Raw genomic sequence first — 16,340 nt, forward strand, 5'->3', positions numbered from 1 at the left:
TTTCTCGGGCATTAGGTTTTAACTCTTATAAGAATATACATATTTTTTTCTGTTAATGTACAAATATTTTTCCGATGTGTTTTGGATATTCCTTCTCTAATAAAAAGAGATACCATTTTGTTTTCGGTTGTACAAGAAAGAAGATCAAGCATTTTTCTTTTTTAAATTTAATAAGCCACATTAAAGAAGGAACGTTGCAATGCTACACGCTACATTAACGACGTCTCCAGAGTAACTGAATGACGGTTCATATGGAAATCGCAGGTAAGCGTCTCATACAACAACGCCCCCTATAGTTCGTTGCGATCGCGAATTAATAAAATTAATTATCATACACGTGAACAATAATATCGGCGTTTTATTACTTTCTTTTCAAAGAATTAGTACTATTTTTCCCTCGATTACGGTTTTCAGTTCAACTCTTATTTTGTTTTTATTTAAATTAACATTGATTTTAAATTATTTAGTTTTGTAATAACCCGTTTTAAAAGTATAACTATAAACAAAATAAACACGTGGTTTCAGATAGCATTAAAAATATGAATCAGGGGACGTATTCTGCTTATGCAAGCCCAGTCACATTGATCTTTCAGAAAACCTGGCATAACGAATAAAAAATAATTAAGTATTGCAGAATGCGCACTAAACAACTTTTTTTGATTAGAGCTATGAGTTAATAAACGCCACATCTTTAAAATACTTGACAAAATTGAATCTTCTATGGCTTATTTTGAAACAATGGCTTCCAATAAGCCAATGAGAAAATTCCATTTCTTAAATGTCTCCGAATTTAAAAATCTGATTAAAAATCGGAAAAAGTTAATTTGGTAAAAAGACTTCATTTCGTAAAAAGTTTGCAATGTAATCATTCAGCTTCATGCTGAATTTCGTTTCGTATTCTTAGAGTCTACCGTTTACACGCAATCCGGTATATATATATATATATATATATATATATATATATATATATATATATATATATATATATATATATATATATATATATATATATATATATAAGTAGTACGAAAGTAGTTTTTTCGCAAATATATTTGTGAAACAAGAGTAAATCATTATCTAACATATCATACAACACTAGAGGATTATTTTTCAACGTTTTTGTTATCTTGATTATCGGAATGATTATCTTGAAATTAAGAAAACGCCGCAATCTTGATCGTGCAACTAGGCGAAATTCAACATGTTTCGATTCGAAAGAAAAGAAAAAGAAAGAAAACAAAATATTCTGAGCTTGAATTATTGAAAAATGAGTCTGTAGGGTTGTAGGATTGGGCACTAGGTGCGGGGAACCGCACGTTCGTCTTCTGGGTGACGGCTGTGTGGTTTCCATCCGAGCGGCCTGGATCCTTCGGATCGGGTCGGCTGGCCACCTACGGTGTCCAAACCAGACCAAACGGGGACTCTAACCCATGATCCGTCTACCACAGAGGATATTTTACATTAGCACTGTAGTCGGTGTGGGATTCGTATCGATCAGCCATCATTGAGATTCGAATACGGTTCACCTAATTGGAAGGCGAACGCTCTATACCCTGAACCAGAACGACTCAAGTTTTAAATATTAAAAGGAATTGAAATTTTATTTTAATATATATACAAGGGTCTATCCAGACTTTTTGTGAAAGGTCCTGCTTTTGTAAAATTGTGAAAAAGCTACTCATAATTTGAGAATATAAAATAAGCGTTTAGTCACATTCTTGTGAATTTGAGCAAATAGGGTCCTGTTATAGCAAAAATTGCTAAAAACCTTTTCAAGAAGTTTTTAAATTGTAAATAGATACAAGATTCAGCTCAACAATTGCTGCTACTATATCAGAGATGCAACATACAAATATTTGGTGTTTAGCCTATACTGCTCAACACAGAATATTCATTTCGGACGAATAATCAGGGGTCTGTCCAGACATTTTGTGAAAGGTCCGTTTTTCGTGAAATTGTGAAAAAATTACTCACATTCTTTCAACCAGGGTCCGCTTTTATGAATTTGTGCAAATAGGGTCCGTTATTGCAAAAAAAAAACTTTTTCAAGGAGTTTTTAAATTGTATAGACATACAAGATTATGCTCAACACTGTAAAATTGTAATTAAAAAAATTTAATTTTAAAAAATAAACAACAATTGCTGCTTCTAAATTAGAGATGCAACATGCAAATATTTGGTATTTAGCCTATACTGCTGAACGCAGAATATTCATTTCGGACGAATAATGGAAGAATCGTCTGCCGAAGACAAAACGTTTACATCCATCTTTCTTGTTTTCTGCCCTGGAAAGGGTTTATTCGATTAACAAAATTATAATGAAGATAAACCAATTTGTGAAGGGTCCGATTAAAAGAAAAATAATTTTGTGAAGTGTCCGTTTTTAAGTTAAAATATTTTGTGAAGGGTCCGTTTTTAAGTTAAAATATTTTGTGAAGGGTCCGTTAACGGACCCAAATTTCTTCTAAACAGACCCCTGATAATGGAAACAAAATCACTCATATTTTTAATAATTTCAATTGACATATTTTAAATATTACAACTTAGTTAAGTATCACTTAGTATCACATTAAGTATCACAACTTAGTTAAGTATCACGCATTAAGTAAATTTAAACAATTCGTAAGTTTATAATATTTTAATTTAAAATATTGCCAGAAATTAATTTTTATTTACATTATATTTTATTAATTTATTTTATGAATTGATCAATTTATTTTATAAATTGATCAATTACTTATTTACAGAAAAAATTATCATTTAATATCAATAAGAATGTGCACACGATGTTTGTAGATATAGAAATATTTTCTTAGAATACTACATTTGGAAATTAAATTTACAGAAACTTGGAAAACTTAGTTCGTTTCGAACCGTTTTTCTGTCTCCCCCCTCCGGAAGGGTTTATTCAATTAGCAAAACTATAATGAAGATAAACTAATTTGTGAAGGGTCCGATTAAAAGATAAATTATTTTATGAAGGGTCCGTTTTAATGAAAAGATATTTTGTTAAAGGTCCGTTTTGTTAAAATTATATTTATTTATTCAATTTAATATTCGTGGAGAGAATACAAATTAGGAGGCAAACAATTATTTACAACACACTACCAAAATTACTTTGCAGGTTAAAAAGAACCATTTAATTAATTACCAAATACCAAGTTAAATTACCAAGAAATAATCATTTATGAAAGAAATACCTCTTTAAATTATAAGTTTACAAATTACAAAATACGTTAAAATGAAAACACATCATTACTAATTTTATATACTATCTCGTAATCTAATGCATATTTATTAGGAGGGATATCATTCGTAATTCAAACAAACCATACATGTTCAGAAATTCTATAATTATCAATATATACCAATTAGCTACTATTTTAAAATAAATTAAAATAAATCATTAGATTTTTTTTAAATATAAATTACAACTGCTTACCAATTTCTATAGCTGGAGGGAGATTTGTTAGTACTGTTAACAGCAGCTTCACGTTGCTTTTTGTTTAATACGAATTCTTGGAGCCTTTGCTTGACTTCGGAAGAGGCTATTGCACCTAAGAGAGTTTCACACGATCATTTAGTATAGCTCCAAACAAAAGTTTACGTTAAAAAATCATATTTTAGCATACAACTATTGATTTTGGCAGAATTTATTTTAAAAGGTTAGCTTATGGAAGAATTTAATTTAAATTACAGAATGCTCAAAGAAAACTTAGAAGAATAAACTTTATAAGACATAAATACGTCCGATAGTTGCGGCCGGTTTAATCCGATAGTTAAAACGCCGATAGAAATCCGATAGTTTAAACCCTAATATATGTTGTTTTTTTTAGCCAACATATCTACGTATATTTAAATATTTTAGATTCATTCATTATTTTGATCATGTATTTAATGTACTTAAAAAGCAAGGTGTTATACTCATAATAGCTACTACGGCTAGTTGATATCAGAGTTTTAATAGCGCGACTAAACGTCTAGAAATATTGATATCTCATGATATATTACGACATTTTCTCTATTTTAATGAATAACAACAAATTTGCTTTGGTCAATCTTTTCGTTATCCAAAAAAAAAATATTATTAATTATGAGAGTTACATTCTGGATTTCTCGTTGCCGACAATAAGACATTTTCGTATTTTTGATATATATATATATATATATATATATATATATATATATATATATATATATATATATATATATATATATATATATATATATATATATATATATATATATATATATATATATATATATATATATATATATATATATATATATATATATATATATATATATATATATATATATATATAATAGCCGGGATAGCCTGGTCGGTAGGGCGCTGGGCCCATATCCAAGAGGTCGTGGGTTCGATCCTCGCCGGCCGAAGTCTCCCCGTGTAGTAAATGGTGACTGATGCACGTTAAATCTGTCGAGTCTCAAAGTCCTCCATGTTCCCACAACAAATCAATACCTCTGGGGGTACTGATCCAGGAGTTTCCTTGTCTTCTGGATTGGTTCAAAATTACAAGGCTAAGGAGTTGAACGGTAGTAGTCGTAAACCCATGAACTTGGGTCGGCTGTTCAACGACGGTTATAAAATAATAACTATCACCGATAATATTCACGAATTTATCTATGACGATAGTCATCGTATGCACTGTATATATAATTACATCATAATATTTATTATTTAATTAGAGTGCTTCAGTGATTTCACTGTAATTACTGTAAAAATTGCTATATATCAGATTTTTGTTCCATAACATGATTTGGTAAAAATGTACTTTGTGGTGAAAAGTACCGACACTTTATACCGTGATTTGATCTGAAATTTTTACAGTATATTCAACATTTTCCGTAAGTCAAGGTATTAACATGTATCGTCATACTTTTAAACAAATAAATAGGTATTATTTTTAAAATATATCGTTAAACTAATAGCTACTTTTAATTATTTAGGATTTCATTATTTACTTTGTTCGTGCTTTTCTTTTTTCTTCAACTGTTCTAATCTTTCCATATCTCTCCTTTCTTTCTGTTCCTCTTCCAACTTTCTCTGTTGGTCCAAATATTCCTATAAGATGATGTAGAAAGATGTAATGCTTATGTGTTTGATTTAAACAGGTTAACAAAAATCATTAGCTGTATAACGAAGCAATTAAAAAAAAACTACATAACAGTGTTTTTTTAAAGGTTTTAAATGTAATAATCGTTTTAACGAATGTTCCAATGTCTATGAAAGTGCTTTATTAAAATCTATCGTCCCGCAGTGAACTGATCGTCAGGACACGGTTCCCAGTAGTCAAGAGTCACTGGCTGTGGTCAGTAAGCGGGTGGGTGACCACTTTGATTAGCCTGCGCAGGGACTGAGGGTGCACGGTATCGTTCCTCGTTAAACTGCTCTACGTTTAAGTGCTCAACTTCTCGCGCAGGTCGTCGGGCTACCAAAGCGGCCATCACATCTGTAGAAGATCGAAATCGCGAGGACGTGTCTTCCGATCGTACTCAGGGTGTTTCCCAGATCATCCCCAATAGCCCATTGTGCAGCCCTAAACCTACACAAGTTTTTTTTTTAAAAATATATAGATTGAAATCATTTTACTATTTTTACAAATAATAATAATAATTTTCCCCTAAATACTCTGAAAGCATTTCAGATGATTGAAAGGGTATAGGTATGGAAAAAATCAAGCTCGATGACGATTCACTACATTTCGGACGGTGAACTAAATAATATTGCCCCCTTACATGATCGAAGAAATAAAGAATTAGAAGTATTATTAATAATAGATTAAAGAATAGAATGTGCTCATAAACTAAATAAATTAAATGCAACTATGCGACGCACTTTTTCGCGATAAAATATTTACGACTAAAATATTAACATACATTTTTATATTTAAATCGCATTCTGATATAAATAGCGAATGAAGCACTTTTAAAATGAAGGAGGTCTTTGAAACCAATCAAGGGAAAAGAACGTTTATTTTAAGTGCAAATCAAGGACATATATCCGGCGAGTTGTAAACACCACAAGTGCTAAAGAAAATTGATGGCCACCTAAGAAATACAATGGAGTAGAGCCTTATCAGAAGTTCTCGTTTTTCCAACTCGTTTCTTGAAGAGGTTGTATGTAAAACTACCGAGGACAGGGCATTGACGCAAGATATGACGTAGAGCTAACCACCTTGCGAAAATAAAAAGAAGAAAATTCCCACACCATAATTTTATTGAGCATGGATTTGACAGCGAATTAATTATTAACCTGAATCCAATTTAAACCCTTCACGCAGAAATGTTATATAAGCACCAGAAATCGGTGACTGAGTTCAGTCACCAATTTCTGTAGTACAATTTTCCGTGACTCTTTACACATTTTTTTCTTTCTTGAAGAAATATGATAATTATTTAAAAACACTTGAAGTAAAAATATGGGGTACAATTCCAAATTTTAACACTAGATAAACTATTAAATATTTTAATCGAAATTTTGCTAAATTTACAGACAATAAGAAATACCTGTTAGTTTTACAAAAGGGGTACATTTCCAAATTTTAACACTAGATGGTAAAAGTTACTATTAAATATTTTAATCGAAATTTTGCTGAATTTACAGACAATAAGAAATACCTGTTAGTTTTACAAAAGGGTTACATTTCCAAATTTTAACACTAGATGGTAAAAGTTACTATTAAATATTTTAATCGAAATTTTGCTAAATTTACAGACAATAACAGATACCTGATAGTTTTACAAAAGGGGTACATTTCCAAATTTTAACACTAGATGGTAAAAGTTACTATTAAATATTTTGATCGAAATTTTGCTAAATTTACAGACAATAACAAATACCTGCTACTTTTACAAAAGGGGTACATTTCCAAATTTTAACACTAGATGGTAAAAGTTACTATTAAATATTTTAATCGAAATTTTGCTAAATTTAACAGACAATAACAGATATCTGTTAGTTCCACAAAATTTAGCACACCTATATGTAACCGGATAATAATCTTGGTATGAATTATTATATTCATTATAACCAAAAATAATATTTAAAGGGGCAAAGTATTATAACTATTTGAGAAGACTATTTTAAAAATCGAGTAGTAAAGCGAATATTTTCTCATTTTATAATTAAATCCATCTAATTAAGTAGGTAAGACACGTCTGAACACTTGAGTAAAATATTTTACAATAATTTGTAATTGAAAAAATGCAATGATGTTTCACAATTTAAACACACACACAAACAAAACCAAAAAATATTTGTAGGGAGAAAAAAAAAAAAAACGCAACGAAGAAGATTTTATAAATGAAGAAAATTTGGAAGGATTTTATAGCTAGCACTCAGACAATAACAATTGTGTGATAGTTCTACAAAGTTTAACACAACCATTTATAAACCATAATAAGAATCATAACGTGCTTCAGTTTTGTTTGAAAATAAGTGAAAAAAAATTCACAATTATTTACTAAATGAATAAGTTTTACAATCATTTTGTGATTTTGAAATGTTAATTTTTGTTTTGAGGTTAAATAAGCGATTGTGAGCCCAAACCAAAATTCCGGAAAGTTCTTGAGTTGCAAAAAAAAAATAATAATAATAATAATAAAATAAAAAAAATTTAAATTGAAAAATTAGAAGAAAAAAATTTAAACAAGGTTTTTCTCCTTTTCTCAATACTTCTTAGTTTACTTAAAATATATTTAAAATTTTACACACCCCTATACCATTTACTCATTCCTATGATGACCTGAAGAAGTAATTAAAATTTACAAATATGTCTTTCTTACTTGAGTTTATGATCGTAACAACTATTTACTGATAAAAAATGAATATTAATCAGGAATATAAGCTTAGAAAGTATCTCTCTGGCTCTTCCTTACAAACAAATAAAATAAACTGTGTTTTTTAGTTCCACTTTCGAAAATTTGATTTCCGGAAACTTCTGTGATCAATGATTTTTTGAATAATCTGGACCTTCGATCTCCGGAAACTTCCGGATCACTGTTAGCGAAAAATCCGGATTTTTTCCGGAGCACAATCAGCCCTGAATAAGCATACCAGAAACGCTTTTTGAGTAAGATGTAATACAATAAGTTGTAACCCATAAAATATCTTGATATGCCTTATTTTACTCAAGAATAACATTCTGAACTGAAAAAAATAACAAAATCTTAAAAGGGTTTTGGAAACATTTTAAACTTTTTAAATGAAAAATCTTTTATTTGGAATAAAACAAGAAAGTAATATAACTCATAACTCTCAGTCGGATGCTTCAGTTCATTTAAACGAATTCATAATTAAGATTTGTCCCAGCATAAATTCATAACTGAATACATAAAAAAATGCACTCACTTTAATCCTTTCTTGAAGTTGTTTTTCATGTTGCTCAGCAAGTTGTTGCTGCTGCTGTTGGAAGTGTTGCAAAAGTAGTTGCTGCTGAATATGCTGTTGCTGTTTGAGCTGCAACAGTTGATGCTGGAACTGGAGATGCTGTTCGTGGACAGCAGGGTTCACCTCATTATGGTCATTGGCCAACGTTGGGCTGGAGCCGAAAGACGATGGACTCATATCTGAGGAGATACATTTGTCCCATTTTATACCTGCACGCAACAAATCAGTGTCGAATTTTTGACAAAACATAATCACGGTTCTTTTTAATTTATACGTTTAAAAATTGAAAAAAAAGGGAAGAAAATAGAGACGACGGAAACAATAAGAGAAGTCCATTTTTATTTTAATTAATATAGGAAAATTTCCTAAGATTGTTTAGTAGGGGAGAGTGGGGTCAATTGTAACAGAGCAAAAATTTCGAGTGTCGGGTTCTAGATTTGGTTCCTAGGTGGCGCACAAGGTGTATTTAATAAATCTACATGTACACCCCTGCTGGCAACCATTTTTATGTACTTTTGAAAGAGTTCCATCACAAAAGATACTTTCACGCTACGTAAGTACTTTTTTTGGTATTAGAATTTTATATTGTAACAAAGTAATTTTGTTTAAACAAATAAAAATTATTAACCGAAAAAGTGAACACCTTAATTAACATTTAAAAAAAAGAGATTAGTTTTGTTAATTAACTAGCATTGCTTTTAACAAATGAAGCTGAAATGGCGTCTTGGGGACGATTGTAACAATAAGTAAAGGGACGATTGTAACAGCTGAAAATAAATAATCTTATGTTTACAAACCATTACTTAACTCTTTAAGAACCACCAATAGTTTCCTATATCATTTATATTATGTTGCATGTGCATTATTTTATTTGTCACCTTTCACAGCATAAATTAAAATTTTTAATCCTTTAAAGTTAAAAGTTTAACCCTTTAGGTCTCTGCTCATTATTATTTTTACTCCTAAAATATCACTACTATCACTTGATCAATAAAAAAATATATCACAACTATGATAATATGTATAATTAACTGTGTTTTAGTTGAATTTATGAACTGTTACAATTGACCCCGTAAGTGGGGACAATTGTAACAAGTGAACGACTGTCAAAAATTGTTAATAACTATTATAATAACATTTAAAATAAGGTTTTTTTTTTCTAGTTGAGGATAGTCTACTTTACTCGTCTATCAATTAACACTAATAATATATTGGATTTTTTGTTAGTTAAAAATAGTTAAGTAAAAAATGTTACAATTGACCCCACTCTCCCCTACTTAAAGTATCAATCAGGATGGATAAAGCTAAATTAGACCAGAAAATAATACAAGGAGAAGAAAAAAAAATTCTTTTAATAAATAAAGAAATAGTTATAAAAGGTTTTAGAATTAATTGAGTATCAGCATGAAATTAGCGAAAGTGAGAATTAAGATAAGCAAGAAAATATTGAAAAAAAAATATTTTTCGATCTAAACATGTTCAGTTGATCGCTACACATTTATTAAATAGATATATATTTTCAACATGAAATTGGTAATACTGCTAGTGTATTAGTTGTATAACAGTATTAATTAAATTTTTTTTTATTTACTACATAATTCTTATGATAATTACAAAGGCTAAATGAGGCAGAAATTTCGGCAAGACGTTTGTACAATGTTTTATGAATTTAGCTTATTATCTCTAATCCATAAATAAAATATTATATAATACATTGAAAATAAAGACATTAAATTACAATCTTTGGAGCTGGAGGATACAAACAAAGAAATTTTAGTTATAAAAATTTCATTATGCAAAAATAACTTGAACTATTATGTTTTTCTTAACTAACAGGACAAAAACTAAATGATCAAATGCACTCAGTTGTTTTAAAATCATAGAAATAAAATCAATTTGTCAAAAAAAAGTATTAATAATCGATTATTTAACGATTAAGGTTCATTAACTGAAGACGAACTACGACGCCTAAAAACCAAATGGCATGAATGTTTTTTTAGTAATATAATTTATATTTATACCTATTTCGGTATCACAGATTCATAATCCATTCTCACTTTTTATTATAATTTATATGATATAATAATAAATAGACTTTAGATCAAAAATATATCACAGCTATAATAAAAATTGAAAATATTTCACATTATTATTTGTACAAATAAAATAAAATGCTATTTCTACCAGTTTTGCTACATGAGGTATCTAAAAACTTTAAATAAGCAAAGATCGCTTTTTTCTTCAGTCATTAATTTTGAAGATTCTATTCATGATATTGTGTTTGCTAGAAACTACTGAAAAACACTTTATTAATTTTTCTCTGAAAATGAGAGAAATTAAATTTAAAAAAAACTTAAATCGGGAAATTTCCTTTAAAATATGTCTAGTTTTGTCGGTAAATGCATATTCATGATATTTCTACAAATTAAAAATCTATTTCGACAGATTAGTTTTATGTTTGGAAAATTATAAAAAAAGCATAATTTACATTATTTGCTTAAATTATAAAGCTAAATAACCAATATCAGTAAAACTTCACATCTTATTAAAGTTAAACATTTCTATTATGAAATACAAATGAAAGTGAATGTGCTTTTCAAACTCTACTAACCATTATAAAGCATCTAAATAAATAATCTTTTAAAGGAAAGAGACAATAGCTTAATAAATTGTCTAACTCTTCACAAATAATCAAATGCAGTCAGCTAACATAACGTTTCGATCACGCGAAACGCACGCCTCAACGGAACAAAAAGCGAGAAATAAAAATAATAAAAAATTTTAAAAATATATATATGTTTTTTTCCCACGCTTTCACTTTTGTGATTGCGAACGTTTTTCGTCTTTGAAGTATTTCGATTGAAATGGAACATTTATGAAACACTAGAAGTTCTGCACGAAACAAAATAACTGCATTTTAAGAATTCAAAAATTAGCAGGGAAAGAAAATTAAACATACCCTTTCTTTGAAGGTGATTAAAGTGATTATTAATCTCCATTGTATTGTGATGCCCAAGATTTTCTGGAAAGAAAAAAAACCCAATATAAGCATAATTTTGAAATATAGTTAAACACAACACAAACAAACAAAAATTTCCTTATTCAACTGTTACAAAAATGCCAATAATATATGTATACAAAACAAAAAGATAATTGTTATAAATGATATGAAATGTTACATTCATTTACCGAATAGTAAGCTTTTAAGTTGGCTATTTAAGTTACGATGCCCAAGTATATCTTATAAAAGGTAATGAAGCATGTAAAATTTTGTTTTAATATTTAACAACAACAAAAAATTTTTTTTCTGAGAAAACAAATGCGGCAAGATATTTAGGTTTTATTGGCCTTCTTTTCTGTGTTATACGTACTTCAAAAGAAATATTGGGTTTTCTAAAACTATTTAAGTTTATTTTTAGAAAAAGAAAACAAACGGGAGATCGCAGTATTATTTTATAATAAAATAATAGGAAAAAAATTGCAATTGGTTAAAATTGCAAAGATTTTAAGGAATCTAAAGTTGAGCGTCACTGAGGAAGTAGAAGTATCAGACTTATTAGGACTTAGTTTAGAAATGTCAGACGGGAAACAGAAAAGGAATTAATTTAAACGATAATGACTAAATGTTTTGCATGCTAATTTTTATTTCATTGTTTTTGCAGATTTTTTTTATCGAAACTGAACAAAGAAATATGTTTTACGTGCACTTTGAACAAAATTTTACAATTGCACCCAAACAAAATTTACTAGGAACTAATTAAAAAAATAACTATTAAAAGTAATGTTTAAATTAAATAGTTAATAAAATGAATATCAATAAGTAACTGCACATATTCAAATACCAATGAGTAAGTAAAATGCAAGCCAAGTATAGTTATAAAAAATTGCTAATGGAGTTAGGTATACTTTTGACTATTTTAATTTTTGTTTAATTTGTAACCAAATTTGAAATTATTTTGTTAATGCACACATCTTATTAATGAATATAAAATTGTTCAGCGAAGCCGTGCGCTTATGACACTATTATAGTACTACAGTAATTAAAAAAACCTAGACATAATCACTCCTTAATTAATGTTTTAAAACTTTCATATACTGTGAAAAATAATCTAAAATGCACATAGCTATATTTAAACAGGAAAGTGATTTTATTACGTAATTATATACTTTGTCATAAAACAACACAACTTTAATAATGAATTTGTACTTTCAACAGATTTCATTAAATGAAATAGCATTTTTAGCAAATGATGCGTAGTTTCAAATTTTCTGGCACACATTCAGAAAACAAATATATTTATGATGGATCTTTCGCCATTTCTCGCCGTACTTTCCTGATAACCACAGAAGTTCAATGGCAGACGCAGGATAGATCTCACATTATCGCCAAAGAACACTGATTAGATAAAAATGAGCCTCTTTTGCAATCATTCTCGTTTCTATTTTATTTGTAAGTAGCATGAGATAGATAGCATAGGAGACTAAAATATGTCCTTTTTTAATCGCACTGAGTTTGTTTTTATCAGTATATTAAATAGAACAAACAAAGCTGATTAATGAGACGTACGTTTTTAGGGGGTGTGCCGAATAATGACGTGCCTTCTGCTTGTTTTCTTTCTTGTTCGAATATCACGTTTTTTCGCCACGTTTGTCTTTCTCTTGTTTTTATTTTTCTTTTCATTTCTATTCATCGTTTCAGAATTACATAAAAAGAATATAAGCAACACCGGAATTCATTTATAACAATGCAAACACACGTGCACCGGGAGAAAGAAAAAAAATGAAGTAAATAACAGCAAGGCTGTTGTTTTTTCTTGCATAACAGAAGAAGAAAATGTGATACTGCGAGGTATCTTTGATTCTAGAGTTATTATTGCTTTTGGTCATATTGGAGTGACATATTAAGACATGGGCGGCTTCTCTTTTAATAAACTGACGAATTTAGTATACTTTTTTTTAATCAGGAAATAGATCAGTGAGACGTGATCAACATAATGATTTATTTTAGGATATTATTATTACTTATTTTTTTTACTAGGTCAAATTTTTGAAAAAATATATATATTTTTATTTTTTTCCAAGATACAAATAGCTTTAATATCAAATTTCTCGAAAAATCAACTAGATATATTACTTGGATCATGATTCAGAATTATAAACAGAAAGGTTGTTGTTTTTCTTAGGTAACAGTAGAAGAGAGGTTGCAGCAGTAGAGTAAATACAAATTTTGAACGAATTTGCTTAAATAGTTACAGTTATGGTTTAAGAGTTTATATACCTTTTAACCCCTTAACTGCCGAGCAAAATTAACGTGATTCACTCCCCAGTGCCACCGTTTTTCGCTCAAGTGCACTTTCTTACACGGTGTTTTGGTGGGGGAAAGGATGCAGGCTTTACAATTTAAAAACAGTTTAATTTTACAAGACAAGAAAAAGGAAGGAAAGAAAATACAAAATTTAAATTAAATAATAAAAATTCAATATAAAACATGTTAAAACTTAGCTGTTGTATGATAAATCCTGAAACATGGTTGGACACATTCATCGCACTGATAGTGGGATTCACGACGAATTTTTTTTCTTGAACAAACAGCACATTTTCGCGATGAATTTTTCTTTGAAGACGTTGATGGAAAGAATAAAAATCGCCAAATACATACGGGAAACAAAAGCGAAAAAAGAATAAACCCGACCTTACTCAAATAAATACAAGCGATTAATACGATATCACTTTTCCATAACATCCTTTTCCCATTCCCCCTCCTCCGAAATTAGTAATACATTCGCAAAGCAAATACTTTCAAGGCCATTTTACTGCATTCTGAAGTAGGGGGTGTAGTTCTATTTATAGCAGCGCAATGCAAAGCATCGTACTTCGGAAAAGCGTATATATACGCCTGCGGCAGTTAACGCATCGTCTGGCCGAGACGTATATATACGCCCGCGGCAGTTAAGGGGTTAATTCAAAATTATTTCAACAGTTACTAAATAATAATTAATAATAAACCATTATTGAAAATTAATTTTTACATGGAATTTACTTGGTATGAGCGAATTTTATAATTGAAGGGAAAAATCATTCGTTTTGCTTAAAAACTTTACGAGATATGGAGGAATACGAAAAGTATTCCTCCATATCTCGTCAACTTTCAATCCTTAACTTAAGATCGTTTTCTAGACTAAATTATTGAGACCATATTTTCCGAATTGCGGCAATCCCCTATATTTTAAGGGTCAAAACTCGATCAAATAAAAGGTATCTTTACAAAAAGTAAGTTTTTGTATTTGATTTCGTACTAAGAATTATCGTCTGCACTAATTAACGAAGGTTCGGCCCTCGAGCAATCAAAATTGCAAAAAAGTATGTAAAAATCTGACTGATATATCAAAAGTTCCACACTGTTCAACTTTAGTTGCAGTGAAAAGTTTCTTTAAAAATTAGCTAAAATATTAGTTCATGGTTAATTTACATACAGAGTGAATTAAATTAATTTTCTCGTATGGCATAACAAAAGTTATATAATTCGAATACAAAATGATGTTTAAAGTTAATAATAATGTTTTTAAAGTGCGATCTGTCAAGAAAAAGCAGCGAGGTTGATACCACAATAATATGATTTCGCGACATAATCACTTATTGCACAAAATTTATACAAAGACACATTACTGGATGTTTATCAACTTTTTATAACGTAAATATGTGTACGTAAAAAAGTGTAGAAGCCGGTATGTATGTTGTACTAGTAGCGCCACCTACATTAATTAGAAAAAAAGTTTTTTCTTAGTTGGTTTCATTGCGTCTACAGAGACAGACCAATGCGCTGTTTATAATAAACGCATTAATTATTAATCTGCAGTTCATTCTTTTTGTTGTCATTTATCAAAAAATCCGATCAACACTATTTTCATGAACTCGTAATACGAACCACGCAAAACCACCAAAGTAAATCAAAGACAAAATATTAATATTGAGAACCATATCATAAGTTGCTTGGAAAGTAATAAATATGTAACCATAGATTAAAATCAAATTATTCTATCTAAATAATACAAAAGCTCAGACATCATTACAAATTTCATAACTTAATAGAAAAAAGTTAACTTTACATAGAATGCAAGAAAGTAGGTTTTCTCAAATATTTTGGCCAGAATTTTTAATTCACCGAATAAACATTACAAGAAATTGTTTCGACATAGGGTTATTTTCACTTAGAGCTACGAGGAGATTTCACAATAAATTCATTTTTCACAATCAAAGAAGTAAAAGCACTTTTTTAACTAAGAATAATGCAATTGAACAGTGTACATTATTATTAAGACAAGAATACGGCAATAACTATATTTTTATTACCTTTATACGATAAAAAACTAAATCATCAATTATAGCAGATACTAAGGCAGCGAAACAAAGAAAAATGCCAGAATGGGATTCAAATTTATTCCTTGATTGTTTTCTATCAACGAAGCGATTAACATATACATCTAACTCGCTCAAATGTAATATTTAAATATAGGATTAACTTTTTCCTTAAAGACTGCACTGAATATTGTCATAACTACCAGAATATGGTAAGGTTTACCGCGTTCCTGGTTCTATGGGCACTTTGGTAATGAATTTGGAAAAATTAACAATAAAATATGATTTTATAACGTGTGATAAAATTTGGTAAATGAGATTTTAGTTATTTTATCATGATATCTTACAGAATGGCATAAAAATTAGATTAAATTTACTTTCAGCTGTGTATTTTTTATTTAATGAGTAGTAATAAGAACCATAATTTTGAAAAACGGAATTTAAGGTAAATCACTACCATGTGAACGGAAAAATTACCAAATGAATGGTTTGAACATCGTATATTTTGGTTTTATTAACCAGAATTATGTTGTTTTTTTCATCAGAAATGTCATTAACATAAAGTACC

The 16,340-nt window shown here is 29.2% G+C and overlaps 1 protein-coding gene across 9 annotated transcripts in view; it reads right to left on the minus strand.

Annotated features, from left to right (window-relative positions):
• HDAC4 (histone deacetylase 4) overlaps nucleotides 1-16,340 on the minus strand; it is a 193,706-nt gene that overhangs the window by 44,595 nt on the left and 132,771 nt on the right. For 5 of the 9 annotated variants that reach the window (XM_087150222.1, XM_087150218.1, XM_087150219.1 and 2 more), the window contains 4 exons: nucleotides 11,376-11,438; nucleotides 8,378-8,595; nucleotides 4,990-5,089; nucleotides 3,443-3,557 (listed from right to left, as the gene is read on the minus strand). In XM_087150222.1, the coding sequence (XP_087006348.1) occupies nucleotides 3,443-3,557; nucleotides 4,990-5,089; nucleotides 8,378-8,595; nucleotides 11,376-11,415 (473 nt within the window). In that variant the 5' untranslated portion in view covers nucleotides 11,416-11,438. Of the gene's footprint in view, nucleotides 1-3,442; nucleotides 3,558-4,989; nucleotides 5,090-8,377; nucleotides 8,626-11,375; nucleotides 11,439-16,340 lie in introns of all 9 variants that reach the window. The other 4 variants (XM_087150216.1, XM_087150217.1, XM_087150214.1 and 1 more) reach the window with 1 other exon arrangement.

Source organism: Parasteatoda tepidariorum, chromosome 8 (genome assembly GCF_982258835.1).
Source record: "Parasteatoda tepidariorum strain Cologne lab strain chromosome 8, Ptep-v5.0, whole genome shotgun sequence".
Taxonomy (NCBI): Eukaryota; Metazoa; Arthropoda; class Arachnida; order Araneae; family Theridiidae; genus Parasteatoda; species Parasteatoda tepidariorum.